The sequence below is a fragment of the Ranitomeya imitator genome, chromosome 4, assembly GCF_032444005.1.
Source record: "Ranitomeya imitator isolate aRanImi1 chromosome 4, aRanImi1.pri, whole genome shotgun sequence".
Classification (NCBI taxonomy): domain Eukaryota; kingdom Metazoa; phylum Chordata; class Amphibia; order Anura; family Dendrobatidae; genus Ranitomeya; species Ranitomeya imitator.
This window is the reverse complement of record NC_091285.1, coordinates 347,366,940-347,382,122: the sequence shown is the minus strand read 5'-3', so window position 1 is coordinate 347,382,122 and position 15,183 is coordinate 347,366,940. Positions and strand designations below refer to the sequence as shown.

General features: G+C 40.8%; 1 protein-coding gene across 3 annotated transcripts in view; it reads left to right on the top strand.

Moving 5' to 3' along the window:
- GRAMD4 (GRAM domain containing 4) overlaps window positions 1-15,183 on the top strand; it is a 226,276-nt gene that overhangs the window by 175,628 nt on the left and 35,465 nt on the right. For 2 of the 3 annotated variants that reach the window (XM_069764983.1, XM_069764985.1), the window contains 2 exons: window positions 3,365-3,382; window positions 12,167-12,311. In XM_069764983.1, coding sequence (XP_069621084.1) covers window positions 3,365-3,382; window positions 12,167-12,311 — 163 coding nt within the window. The remainder of the gene's footprint in view (window positions 1-3,364; window positions 3,383-12,166; window positions 12,312-15,183) is intronic. The other variant, XM_069764984.1, reaches the window with a different exon arrangement.

Below are 15,183 nucleotides of genomic sequence, written 5' to 3'. Positions count from 1 at the left end.
TCAATTTTAGCATTTAGTGAACATGGTAAAAAACAAACAAGAAACAACTGTGGGATTGCACTTTTTTTGCAACTTCACCGCACTTGGAATTTTTTTCTCGTTTTCCAGTACACAATATTTTAAAACCAATGCTGTTGTTCAAAAGTACAACTTATCCCGCAAAAAACAAGCCTACACACGGTCATTTTGACCAAAAAATAAAAAAGTCATGGCTCTAGGAAGACGGGGAGCAAAAAATGAAAATGCAAACCCAAAAATACCTCTGTTAGGCCGGTTTCACATTCGCGTTCTGAGGAGCTGCGGACTTCCTCCATGAAGCCCCGCCCTCGGCCGCACCTCCGCCGCTAGCTCCGCCTACTTCTGCATGCGGCAAGCATACCTATCTTTAACATTAGGTACTCAGGTCGTACGGCTGTATGCGGATGCTTCCGCATGTGTCGTTTTAACGATGCGGCGACCAGCATAGGACGCAGCTTGTAGCAATTTTTTTTCTCCACATCGTCAAAACGACGCATGTGGGAGCATCCGCATACAACCGCACGACCTACGTACATAATGTTAAAGATAGGTATGCAGGCCGCATGCAGAAGTAGACGGAGCTAGTGGCAGAGGTGCGGCCGAGGGCGGAGCTTCACGGAGGAAGTCTGCAGCCCTCCACAGCGCCTCAAAACGCTAGTGTGAAACTAGCCTTAAGGGGTTAATATTCTCGTAAGAGTAAATGTATGATTGTTAAAGACAAAAGGACCTTTCACCAAATCTGTCATGTTGAGCTGGACACATGGTGGTGGCTGCAAAGCAGAATAAACTATTTTTTTATTATATAATTTCGCCTGTTACTTGTAGAGATATTGGCATTCAATTTATTTGGCACCTAATATGTTACCTTTAAGTCTAAATGGGTGTTATAAGACAGTTCTCACTGGGAGCGTGTACTTCTCCTTGTATGCTGCTGACCAATAAGGAGCAGTTAGCAATACTTGGGGGAAAGAAGAACACGTCTGAACATGGCTTAGAGCAGGTGTGTATGGGTTTTGCCCAACAACTCTGATCTCCCGGTCTAACCTCCTGCATGATTAGAATGCATAGATGACGTACACCTTTGAGATAAGGTCCATGTAGAGGGAGAAGCAGAACAGCTGAGTTTAACTGCGTCACAATACAAACCCTTCTACCAAGCTCTCCTATTATAGCTCTGTCACCTCGGCTGTGCTGCTCCTTCCCCACCCTGCCTGTGTGGAGTGGAGTGCTCAGTGTATCACACATCTGTTGTGCTTAACTTGTACTTGCTCTGCAGTGAGATCAGAGCATGGTGTGGTTACATCTTACACTGGTGTGAGTCTAGAACCAGACAGGTTATTCCTGGGTGAGATGTAATGACACCTTGATCTTCTTGCAGAGCAATTACAAGTTGCATGAGCACAGCAGACATGAGTGTGATTACTGACATACTCTGTAATCCGTAGAGCTGATATAAATATTTGTATTGTGACATAACAAAACTCTGCTACACTGCTCTTACCCCCCCAACACTGACTCGCATGAAGTTAGTGTGTGAGATAGTGATTCGGCCCTGATCTCCTGGTATGAGAATCCTGCTTGAAGTTATGGTAGAGACTAGTGATGAGCAAGTGTACTCGTTGCTCGGGTGACCTCCGAGTATTTGAGTGCTTGGAGATTTAGTTTTCATCCCTGCAGCTGAATGATTTACAGCTTCTAGCCTGCTTGATTATATGTGGGGATTCCTTAGCAACCAGGCAACCCCCACATGTACTCAACCTGGCTAGTAGCTGTAAATCAGCTGTCGAGATGAAAGCTAAATCTCCAAGCACTCAAATACTCGGAGGTCACCTGAGCGTGATCGGGAAAACCCGAGCAACGCGTACAACTCGCTCATCACTAGTAGAGACGTGATTGTCTTCTCTGTGAGTTTTGTTGCCTGATTTATGATTGGTCATGGCCATACAAGTAGAAGTACACGCTCCCAGCAAATTCCATCTGATAATACCTACTTGAACTTAAAAGGTTACTCATTAGGTGCCAGATACTTTGAATGTTGACATTTCTGCAATGGAGAGGCAAAATTAAAAAAAAAAAAAAAAAAAATAATTTCTGCTCTGCAGCCACTATTATATCTTGTGTCCAGTCCACTTCAACATGAAATATTTGGTGAAAGGTCCTCTTTAAAAGGAAAGTCTTGTTGTCTTACATTACATGTAGTTGATGCTGTAAATCCGTCCATAGACTTTGCATTGAGCGACTAAGGAGAGCAAACCTGACATTTACAGAACTTGTATTCTAGTTTGTTCTCGTCCCGTTATTTCTTGTGTTACCAATCTAGTAATGCAGTCATGTTTGTATATGTTTATACATGTGAGTACATGCAAGTACGCCCCTTGTCTGGGAACCTATAATTCATCGCTCTGTTCTGCAATGTAGTTTGGGAATAGTAGTACATGCTATATAACCACGGTTTATATTTTATTTAAAACTTTGTTTTTTGATTAAAATAACTATTCAGTGTGGTAAACCTGCTCACTGTGTGGGATACGTGCTATGTTGCAGGTAAGGTTAAACTAGTAGTGACTCTTTTGGGTTGACCTTTATTATCTGATGGCTGTACATGATCATGTTATAGAAAAGTATGGGTTCTATGTGGAAAAAAAATCGCAAAGTCGCCCCAATCTCTTTATGCACTTCATTGTCTTCGCTGTAAATTTATTTAGTCGTCTGAAAAAGCAAAAAAAAAAAAAACAACAAATCCCAGCCTGCTCCATCTGATGCAGGAGGCAAGCGTTTCTGTGTATGCTTGCGGACAGACCGCATACTTGGCCCAGGCTGTGCATTCTGTGCAGCTGTAGCAGATGGTCTTTGATGCATTTTCCTACAGATGTGCATGTATACGAACAGGTCTGCTACAGTGGGCAATTAAGGGAAAATAAAATATCCATTTATATTATTATATATGGTTTTAGTTCATAGAGATTTTTCAGTGCTTTCAATGAGCTTCTTCCAGTGGTTCTTACACTGGACCATAGTAATCTGAAATCGATCATATTGTAGGTTTTTGACCGTACAAGCAGTATTAACAGAACATCTACCATAGGGGTATGGAGAATGTTGTCCTGGAGGTCTGGGGCTGATGGAATGGTCGATACATCAACATTTACTGTTCCGTCCATTGTTACATTTTATTCCCTGCATTTCACTGCAGCAACCAGTAGTAGAGTATTGATTTTAATTGTGCATATCTGTAGTGTTTGTGCATTTTTCTGCTCCGCTCCTGTGTGTATTGCGTGGATAAAATGTCGACGCTGTCACTTTTTCTTTTGTCACTGTCACATATGTGTTTTTCCTTTCCTGCTAGCTGTCAGGGCATGAAAAGGTACGGATCTCTAGAGTGCTGTTGGTTCTTTTGGATTCCATTAACCACCTAATCTAGTCTGCTTGACCAGTTTGTTTTACTTTGTTTTGCTCCACATTTCTTCGAATCTGTGTGCTCACTTTCAGGGCTATTTTTCCATTGCCACTAAAAGCTGTACTTGTGCATGTCATTTCCGTTTGTATGTAGCATGGGCTGGTCACATAATTAAATTAATATATTGATCCCTTTTCATTAATCAGTTTTTCAAATCTTTGGGAGTATACATTTTGGTTTTCGGTGTTTATCTGGCTAGCAATTCCTTTCATGCTTACAGCCATTCAATACAATGATAATATGTATTGATATATTTATTTATGTCAGTAAAGGGAAATCCTTCATGCCGAACACTTTCAAGTATAAGTAGATTCAAGTTTTGAAGAGAATATCAGTTAGTAAAATGGTAATAATCCAACTTGACTGTATACATGTAGATTTTGAATGATGTTGTAAACTGTTACAAAAATACACCAAGCTAACATTTCCCTTCAGAACTGTTCACGTTGGTGTTTGTCCAAATTACGTAAGCTTCTGAAGCTGGCCATATACGTGAGCTGGCAGGTTGCTATCTACTGACTCCTTTCCCAACATCCACCATGAGTCATTGGCTTTGTTTGGGAGAGAGGGTCTGGCTTGGCATGGTGAGCGAGAAGTGGCTTTTCTCCCCTGAAAACCAAAAATCTGCTATTAAATTCCAAAGACCCAATCTTTTTCTGCAACAAATGATAGTAGGGTGACAAAATCTGGATACCCCCAAATATGTCAGATGAAGACTGGCGATACCAAATTCGATGGGTTTATCTAATTTATTAAATTTTTGTGGGGCCTCTGTAAAACACCTGGATGAATATCTTGTGAATTCAGATTTCTTTCTCCTTCACACATTCTCTGGCAAATAACCTCTGTGCCATGATAATGGGCCGAATCAGGGGTGTAGCATGAAACTTATGTATAGTTGGATACTATTCACCTTGTGGATGTAGGCAATAGAGCCTTAAGAATATAATGAAAATGTAAAAATGTCCTTCAAGGCAACCTCGACTATTAGCAAAAGAAAACTTCTTACTTGTTCGTGGGAAAAATGGTCTAGACATCTAAATTAATTGAGGCCTAAACAAAATGTCACATTCGTGAACTCATTTGGACTCGAAGCTTGCAAATTAATTAACAGCCCAGACCCATAAGTCATTGCATGTCCAGATTAGACTTTTAAACTCCTTATCATGATCTGTAACCACAAATCCAATTCCTAAAGTGGCTTAAGGTACCGTCACATTTAGCGACGCTCCAGCGATATAGACAACGATCCAACCTAAACTAGATCGCTGGAGCGTCGCTGTTAGGTCGCTGTAGAGATGTCAAACACAGCAACTCCAGAACGATGCAGGAGCGATCCAGTGACATACTTATCGTTCTCGCTGGTTGTTAGCTCTGTGAAAAAACATTGCAGGCATCGTTGCTTTTGCTGTCAAACATGACGAATCACGCCGACCTGACGACCAAATAAAGTTCTGGACTTTCAGCTACGACCAGCGATGTCACAGCGGGATCCTGATCGCTGAACGCAACGAGATCGCTATCCAGGACGCTGCAACGTCACGGATCGTTGTCGTTCTCGTTGTAAAGTTGCACAGTGTGAAGGTACCTTTAGACTCCAAGCCAGCCCCTAAAGTTAATCTGACTCTAGACCAAACCCCCTAGATTAATTCAATCCCAGAGACCAGACCCCTACAGTTATTCGAATACCAGACTCGACCACTTCAATTAGTCAGACCCCCAGACGGGACTGCTGCAATTGGTCAAAACCCAAACCAGCTCCTGAACATAGTCCGAATCCTAGATATACTCTTAAAATTCAGACCTCTTATCTGCTACACAAAAGTAAGAAAAGCATAAAAATACAGCTGCAATAAATTAATCAAACCTAGTTACAAATTTGTTTTAGTAGCACAATTTACAAACTTTCTGCTGTTTGCAATAAACCAGTCAAGAACAATTTAAATAGCTGAACACAACTGATATCGGCAGCGGTGTCTCCAAATTTTTAAAAAGCCACTGTTCCTGATAATTGCAGTTTGAGTTATTAAGCACTCATGTCAATCATCTTTAAAACTTAATAAAGTCCCTTCTGCTGTTTTGTGAATGTGACGTATAGGCAGACACCAGCTTCTGGCAGCGTTTTGAGTACGATTGGCCCATTCCTCAGGGGTAACTGTCTACAGTTCAGTAATAATAAGGGTTCGTGCCCACGATCAGGAACTGCTGCAGGTTGGACACTGTATTTATGCAGCGTCAAACCCACAGCGTCCAGCTGTTACAGCATTGTGGATGGGATTTCAAGAAATCCCATATGCATTATGCGTCCACAGACATCTGCGGATAACCCATGGAGACTGACTTGCGGCGCGTCTTTCCAGACCTCAGCATGTGTATTTGTCTTGCAGAGACACTATTCTACGCAAGGGAAATTGCATCACTAGAAATGTATTGGATGCAGTAAATCCACATGGTTCAATGAACACATGCGGATTCACCTGTGTTCAATAGAAGGCATACACTGCGTCCAAATTGCTACTAGTTCTGGATCGTGAGCACCATATGGGTTTGAGTGCTCCAACTATCATCTGCAAATCCCACCAAAGATTTACTTTGGGGTTCAAGTAAGGCGACTGTTACGGCCACTCCAGAATCTTCCACAGCTAGATCTTAAACCAAGGCTCTGTGTGCTTTCAAAGTTCTCATAGGATATCCTAAACCTTCATGGCATTCATCTTGCTCTAAATACGGTGCAGGTTTCCTGTGTTTAGAGCATGGAAAGCACAACCAAAGGTTCACAGAAGTACTGGGATACTTCGCTGTAGGCAGGATGTTCTTTTCAGCATTTTCTTCTTCCTCCAGTGATTACACGGAGTCATAGGCTTGAAAAGTTCCTTTTTGTTACATTGACTGATACAATAGTCCTTAAACTTCTGTGGCTTCTTTTTTATATGTTCTTTTTTTTCTTTTTGTCCAAGTGTATTTGAGCTGACTTTTCTTGTGTTTTTGGTTCAGTAGAGTTGTACGTGTTCAACTTTGGGCATTGAGACCTTCAATATTCAGTAATGCGCAATATTGAAAAAAAGAGCCTACTACCACCAAATTTTGCTTTAGGTGTTTTTGCAGTCAATTGAGTTTTTTGAGCACCCACCTCCTCAAGAATGTGGTAATACCTTCCTCATTCCACTACGCCTGTGTAGTGTAGCCTGTTTCTTTTAATATTGTACTTGGAAAGTATGCTTCCAATTGTATATCTAGGAAGATTTGGTGTCTTTTCTATCTCTTATAGCTTTTTTTCTTGTGTGAGCAAGGCCATTATCCCTTCTCTTTTTGGACAACCCAGGAATATTAGTAAACTGATGGCCATTGCCTATTTGGGATGGTCTAAGATTCCTTAAAACACCACCAGAAGCTGGTATCTGGTTAAGCATCAGGCTAGCAGCAATTCATAACAGCATGTTAGCTGCTTCTCATGAAGGCATTGAATAACTCTAAAACTGCAGTAGTCATTGAAAATGGAACTTTGTGAATAATTTGGAGTAACTGCTTATGTAAGTTGTGTTGAGGTATTTAAACTGTTCTTGTATTATTGGTTTACTGCAAACTACAAAGTTTGTAACTTTTGCTAATCAATCTAATTTCCAATTGGGGATTGAATAATTTTGATTGCAACTGTATATACTAGTTGTGCTCATTTTGCCTTCATTCCAGGGACTGCCATTCACAATATCCTGATACTGGCCAGTGTCAAGGCCTAATGTACCGTGCTGCAGTCCTAGTTCCTTTCCTTATGGCTTACCTATTAAGCCAGGACTGAAATCCAGGAGATCCGAGACACCAATGAATAATCCTTAAAGAAAAAAAAAAAGTGATCTTTTTTCCATAATGGTTAAAAAGCGGTCACAACAATAGAAAGACAGGGCAACGTTTCAGCCATATCTAGCCTTTCTCAAGGCTAAAAAAACTACAACTATGATGCACGTATAGCATGACAAAGCTTTATATACAGGTCTGCCAAAAATTAAGAGGCCACCACATCAAAACCCTGTCATGGGCAGCCCAATCTCCAGACCTGAACCCCATTGAAAACCTCTGGAATGTAATCAAGAGGATGATGGAAAGTCACAAGCCATCAAACAAAGAAGAACTGCTTACATTTTTTGTGCCAGGAGCAGTGTGAAAGACTGGTGGAAAGCATGCCAAGAAGCATGAAAGCTGTGATTAAAAATCATGTTTATTCCACAAAATATTGATTTCTGAACTCTTCCTGAGTTAAAACATTAGTATTGTTGTTTCTAAATGATTATGAACTTGTTTTCTTTGCATTATTTGAGGTCTGAAAGCACTGTTTTTTTATTTTGACCATTTCTCATTTTCAGAAAAAAAAAATACAAAATGTATTGCTTGGAAATTCGGAGACATGTTGCCAGTAGTTTTTAGAATAAAAGAAAAATTAACATTTTACTCAAAAATATACCTATGAAGAGAAAAATTAGACACACTGAACATTTTGCAGTGGTCTCTTAATTTTTGCCAGAGCTGTACATCTCATAGCAAAATGGGCTTCATCTCTTCCTTAAAGCCCATCCTGTTTGTCATGGTAGAAATCTAGTACATTAAATAAACAACAAAGTTAAAAACACCATAAAAACATACAGTATATGTAAGTAATTGCTGTATACAATAATTAAAGGAGCATTGTACCCTAGGAATGCCACAAATCCAATGTGATTGATCATAAGAATACATGATTGTTTAATATGTCCAGTGGATAGTGTGCATCTATTGGGATTAATTATGTGCCAGTTTGTTTTTAAGCCCAAATCAAAAATGATAAAGAACTTATAAAGCGATCACACCGTACTTCTTAAAGATGATGGAATAAAGGTCAAGTTTTTAAAGGATTATTCATTAGTGCCTTGGGTCGCTTGGATTTCTAATGTCTTGGACCTAGTGGGAGGCACTATCAAGCAAGCTCAAATCCGATCAATGATTTACCATGATCTGGCTGTTGAGTACCCATGGATATTATGACAACACAAAGGTTCTAGCCCAAATTTGACTGAAAGAATAATATGTTTCCTTGAAGAATTTTTGAATATACACTCATCAATATTGAAATTGTAACACCAAGAAGAAAGTCATGGAATTATGAAAAGAGGAGGATAGACAAGTTACTGATATGCAAATGATGAAAAAACAAATGCTTTCCCCCACTGCCCCCCCCTCCCAAAAAAACAAACAAACAAAAAAAACAACCAAACAAACATTTTGATTGTTTCTTTTCGGCATCATGTATGAGCACTTTTATCAGAAATACCTGCACCTGCATAACTTGGCATACGATCAATGAGATTATCGATTGAGGAATGTGCTGCCTTGCTGAATGCACTTGATCAAGCAAATGGTCTAGATCCACTGCTGGCAGCTCCCTTTTGCAGTTGCCAACTAATGGGCGCTCGACCCCATCCCACCTCCTCACCAACCTCACCACCACTCTTATCCCGTCCCTAACCCACCTCTTCAACCTATCACTAACTTCTGGCACCTTCCCTTCTGCTTTCAAACATGCCACAATCACGCCTACCCTTAAAAAGCCAACCCTTGATCCATCAGCTATGTCCAGCTATCGCCCAATATCGCTGCTCCCATTCGCTTCCATACTCCTGGAGCAGCACGTCCACACTGAACTTTCCTCCCACCTCTCATCTAACTTGCCCTTTGAACATCTACAATCTGGTTTCCGCCCCCATCACTCGACTGAGACAGCCCTGACCAAACTAACTAACGACCTACTTACAGCTAAAGCTAACGGACAATACTCTGTACTCCTCCTTTTATACCTGTCCTCTGCTTTTGACACCATTGACTACTGCCTCCTACTACAGATCCTCTCCTCCTTTGGCATCAAAGACCTCGCCCTATCCTGGATCTCCTCATACCTTTCCAACCGCACATTCAGCATCTCCCACTACCTCCTCATCCCACCCTCTCTCTGTTGGGAGTCCTCCAAGGTTCTGTTCTGGGACCCCCTACTTTTCTCAATCTATACACTCGGCCTGGGACAACTCATAAAGTCTCATGGATTCCAGTACCACCTTTATGGTGATGACACTCAGATCTGCCTTTCTGACCAAGACGTCACCTCCCTGCTGTCCAGAATCCCAAAGTGTCTATCAGCCATATCCTCCTTCTTCTCCTCTCGCTTCCTCAAACTCAATGTGGACAAATCTGAACTCCTCATCTTTCCTCCATCTCATAGATCTTCCTTAAAACCTGACCTATCTATCGCATTAAAGGACATCACGCTTTCCCCCGTACCGGAAGTCCGCTGCCTCAGAGTAACCCTCGACTCAAGGGTTCAAGAGAGGCCTGGCTGTCTTCCTGGAGCAGAACAATATTGTATCATACAATTAGGTTCTGTAGAAGGACGTAGATCTGGGGATTTATTATGATGGAATATAGGCTGAACTGGATGGACAAATGTCTTTTTTCGGCCTTACTAACTATGTTACTATGTATGTATGACTCTGCCCTGTCCTTCAAACCGCACATCCAAGCTCTTTCCACCTCCTGTCGCCTCCAGCTCAAAAATATCTCCAGAATCCGTCCTTTCCTCAACCATCAATCTACTAAAATGCTTGTGCATGTCCTCGTCATCTCCCGCCTTGACTACTGCTACATCCTTTTCTGTGGCCTCCCTGCTAACACCGTTGCACCTCTGTAGTCCATTCTTAACTCTGCTGCCCGACTAATTCATCTCTGTCCTCGCCTCTCTTCTGCTTCCCCATCTGCAAATCTCTTCACTGGCTCCCATTCCCTCAGTATTCCTCCCCAGACCTCCTTCTCTCCTCCACACTTATTCGCTCCTCACCCAACCGCCTCCAAGACTTCTCCCGAATATCCCTCATCCTCTTGAATTCTTCGCCCCAACATGTCCGACTATCAACCACATTCGGATCCTTCAGACGGAACCTGAAAACCCATCTTTTCAGGAAAGCCTACAGCCTGCACTGACCCGGCTGCCTCCTAACCACTACCAGAGCTACTGCCTCACCAGCACCGGAGCTCCTGCAACCCTCAACCTATTGTCTCCATCCCCACCATCCTCTAGAATGTAAGCCCGCAAGGGCAGGGTCCTCGCCCCTCTGTATCAGTCTGTCATTGTTAGTTTGCTTACTGTAAGCGATATCTGTAATTTTTATGTAACCCCTTCTCATGTACAGCACCATGGAATCAATGGTGCTATATAAATAAATAATAATAATAATAATGATGACTTCCCAGATGTGGTCGATGCAAAGCAATCTGGAGGCACTTCATGCCATGTTAGCAAGTTTAGGCCACTCAGGCTGGTTACAGTAGTACGAGCAACATGCGGCCTGGCGTTATGTAAAAAAAATAAAGGCTTTTGGGACACTTTAGAGAAATGGCTGTACCACTGGTTTCACAACCAAATCCATGTAACACCGAGCTGTTGTTGTGCCTGAAATGACAATAGTGGGGTCTAGCTATCGCATGTTATGCCACCAACACTACAATCCCATGAGTATTACTATTGTGACGTTCCTGTTTTTATTCCAACAATGCCAGTACACACATTGCTCATTCTACTGTGAACAGCCTGCGTGACCTAAACGTGCTTCCATGATCTGCAGCGTCTCCAGACCTCTCTCCCGTTGAGCTCATCTGGAGCATCATTGGTCAGCAATTGCAAAGGAACCGCCAACAGTGGATCTTGATTATTTGTGTGCCCAAGTACATTTAGCATGACAGAACCTTCCTCAGACAACTATTAATAACCTTATTCATAGCACGCCATGGTGTGTCAATCTGTGTGTCAGTTTCTGCACACTGCTTTCATACTTGATTCTGGGAAAAGTTGAGGTGTTTTTAAACATTGTGTTATCATTTTTTAATTTACATTCCACTTAACATGTCTATCAATTCCATAAGCTCCATAATTCCACGACTTTTCCTTGTTCTAATTACAATGTTGAATGTATGTGAAAATTTTGCTTCTCAGAACTGATAGTATATACATGTTATGTAACAAAAAATGTGTAGATATGATGCATCTATTGTAAAGTTGTTGGTCAACAGTTAAAATGTATTTTGCATTTTACGAATGTTGACTTGCTTTAGTTGGTTAGAGAGACAACTGTCAACAGTGGTAATTCGTTTTTTAGTAAATTCTCAAGCTTTGGCTAAGGAAAGTTGTGTAGAGACTTTTTGTAGTAAATAGCCATGTTTCTGTTTAGGAAAGTTGTGGGTCTCAAAGTTGAAATACTGGAGCTACTAATTTGAATAACATACATCATATACTATGAAGATGCCAAATACCTCATTGGAATATGTACGTTTTTGTGATAACCATTCTTGGCAGTAGCCGTCACCCCAACCTCTCCCTGTGAAACTTGGCATTAAGGGTTCTTTTAAAGCTAAATGCCATCTATCTTCCATATTTGTGTCTACCAAATGTTGGCATACCCCCTTCCAGACTCTCAAATGCTATAGGTTTTTACTCTGCAGATACAAGTCTTAGTCTGATCTTATCTTCACATCCTAAGCTAATTGTCCTATTACTAATCTGCTGTTTTAGACCCTTGCTAGCTGCTTTATGTATCTGTGCTAGCTGTGATTCCCTCTTGGCCAGATATTGAGCCACTTGTTTTGTTTCAGGAAGAATAAGGTATTGTTGTTCATTTTCAGATGCAGTCAGTATCAAAAGTTAATGTAACCTCTGGTGCGCCTCCAGCAACAAGCCGAGAAGACGAAGGTGGAAGATGCCATACTACAAAAAAGAGCAGTTTTCATGAGGTCTTCAGTTTATCGGAAACAGAGCGCCCCTTGCCAGGTAACTAAATGAAAAGGATAAAAGAAGTAACATCAGAAGTCTTTTTTTTCTTTAAAAGTTCCCTATTAGAATAGAATAAAGCGTCGGGGAGGACGCTTCATCACCACACTCATCTCACCCACTGCCATACAGGTACAGTGTGCTGTCCTTTCTGTATTATATATTTATCCTTCTCACAGTGACTTCTGTGTGATACTGGACCTATATGTACAGAACCACATGCACTTTTTTCAGCCATTCATGCTGCTCATAAATACTTTGTGTTCTTCACATTGGCTGCATGTATATCTGTGGTTAATACATCAGCCGTGTGAACACCAATATATGGATTTAAATAGCACTTTTGCACTTATTAAATTTACCATCCATATTGGTCTCTACATTAATGTTAATCATCTATGGCAGTTATCTATGACAATTTTGATGGATATGCTATATATTTATAACTCATGTATGAGTGTCGCGTCGTATTGCATCCGTTGCACTACCAGTTATTTTCCCCACCCCACACTTTTTTATTCTATTGTCTTTGACCAATAAAGTTGTATATGTTATTTATCTATCTGGACTTGCATCTTGGTTTTTTCTTCTTCTCTTGCATGCTTATCCATGGGTCCGTCATTAATCCATAAATACACATGTGGTGTTAGTAGGGAATTTTCCCTTCTATCTATTTTGCGATTGTCATTTTTTCATATTACCGACGTGTATCTTCATCCCAATTTTCCTTCTCCCTTTTTTTTTTATTTAAATTTTTGTTAATAGGTTTTTTTTTAATGGGTGAAAAGGGGTGATTTTCATTTTATACTGGTAAAAAATGTAACTTCTAAACAATCAGAGCTCCCAGACGTGGCTAAGTAATATGGTGGGAATGCAAGAATCGCATTGCAGTGCACGGACTGGCCCCGACACCTCTCCGGACCTGAGTGCGATGTATTTCTATGCAGCGGTCATGCTCGGATCAGGAGAGCCGATGGTCAGTCTGAGGATTGTGATGCGATCCTAGCACAGGAAATATGGCCATCTGTCTGCCCCCTTATTCCCATCTTCACTGATGGATATTGTCATCTACTATATAATCGTCTAAGTGGAACTTCCGTCTGTTTGTCTGTCTGTCACGGAAATCCCGTGTCGCTGATTGGTTACGGCTAATTGTTCTGCAACGGGCACAGTCTGGCCGTGAATTCGCCCCTTTCTACTCTCCGTCAGTGCCCCCTCCAGTCAGCGCTCACACAGGGTTAATGGCTGCGTTACACTGCGTTATGCTGCGGTGTAATGCAGTCCATTAACGCTGCTATTAACCCTGTGTGACCAACTTTTTACTATTGATGCTGCCTATGCAACATCAATAGTAAAAAGATCTAAAGTTAAAAATAAGAAAAAAAAAAATCATGATATACTCGCCTTCCGTCGTCTTTCCCGCTTATCGCGACGCTCCGGGCCTTGCATTGCGGTCTTCCGAGATGATGACATAGCGGTCTCGCGAGACTGCTAGGTCATCTGGGTAATTTCACTATGCATCGCTGGGAACGGAAACTGGCGGCCACATCGCACGCATAGGGACAGCTTCGCTGGACGTCGGAGGATGAGTATATAACTATTGTTTATTTTCATTTTTTTAACAGGGCTATGGTGCCCACAGTGCTATATAGTACTTGGGCTATGTTATATACTGCGAGGCTGCTATATACTACGTGGGCAGTGTTATATACTGTGTGGCCTGTGTTATATACTATGTAGGCAATTTTATGTACTATGTGGGCAATGTTAAATACTACGTGAGCCGTTATATACTGCGTGGATGCTATATATTACGTGCGCAGTGTTATATACTATGTGGGCTGTGTTATATACTGCGTGGGCTGTGTTATATACTGCGTGGGCTGTGTTATATACTGCGTGGGCTGTGATTATATATATATATATATATATATATATATATATATATATATATATATATATATATATATATATATATATATATAATCTCTGTCTGTGTTACGTGGCCTCTGCTATATACTATGTGGCATATATATATATACATACATACATACATACATACATACATACATACATACATACATACATACATACATATATATTCTAGAATACCCGATGCGTTAGAATTAGGCCACCATCTAGTTTTATATAGTCCACTAAATGGAAATGTTTCCAACATGACCAAACTTGTTCAAGTAAATGGGTCTGTTTAAAAAGGGGCCACAACATAAATGGCACATTTTCTATGGACTGTCTGATGGTATACACTTAGAAAAGCTTTTTTTTTTTTCTCCTTTGTTTTTTCTCATTTAAGGCTATGTGCACTTGATTCGTATTTTGCAGGAAAAGCACTTGGAAAAGAAACTTGCATTTTTGTCACATTTTTACTTGCATTGATTTGAATGTGTGAAAATGCTGCAAAAATGCTGACCGAATTGCCATGCTGCAGATTTTGAGAAAAAGCAAACAAAAAAAAGGCTTTGGTTGATTTCTGCAAGGGAAAAATCGACAACATGTGCGTAAGATTTCAATTGCTTTGCATGTACTGTAAAAAACTGTATTTTTTTCCATGGCAAAAACATGTTGCAAATCCGCATTGTGTATACGAGCCCTAAAGCTTTCGTGAACAATACGATACCCATGGAAATAACAGACAAATGAAAGGCAAATAGATGTAGAGGTGACCGATGCTAAATGGTCGCAGACAAATAAATTAGAATTTTCAATGACTCACACAAATTTCATAAAACTTCATCCTGGTGGGGAAAGAAAGCAGCTACTAATTTTCAATACTGGCATATTGCAATTATCAAGAGAAAAATGACTTGCGTAATGTTGCAGAGATAGTCTAGTTGTACTTGGCCATGCATAT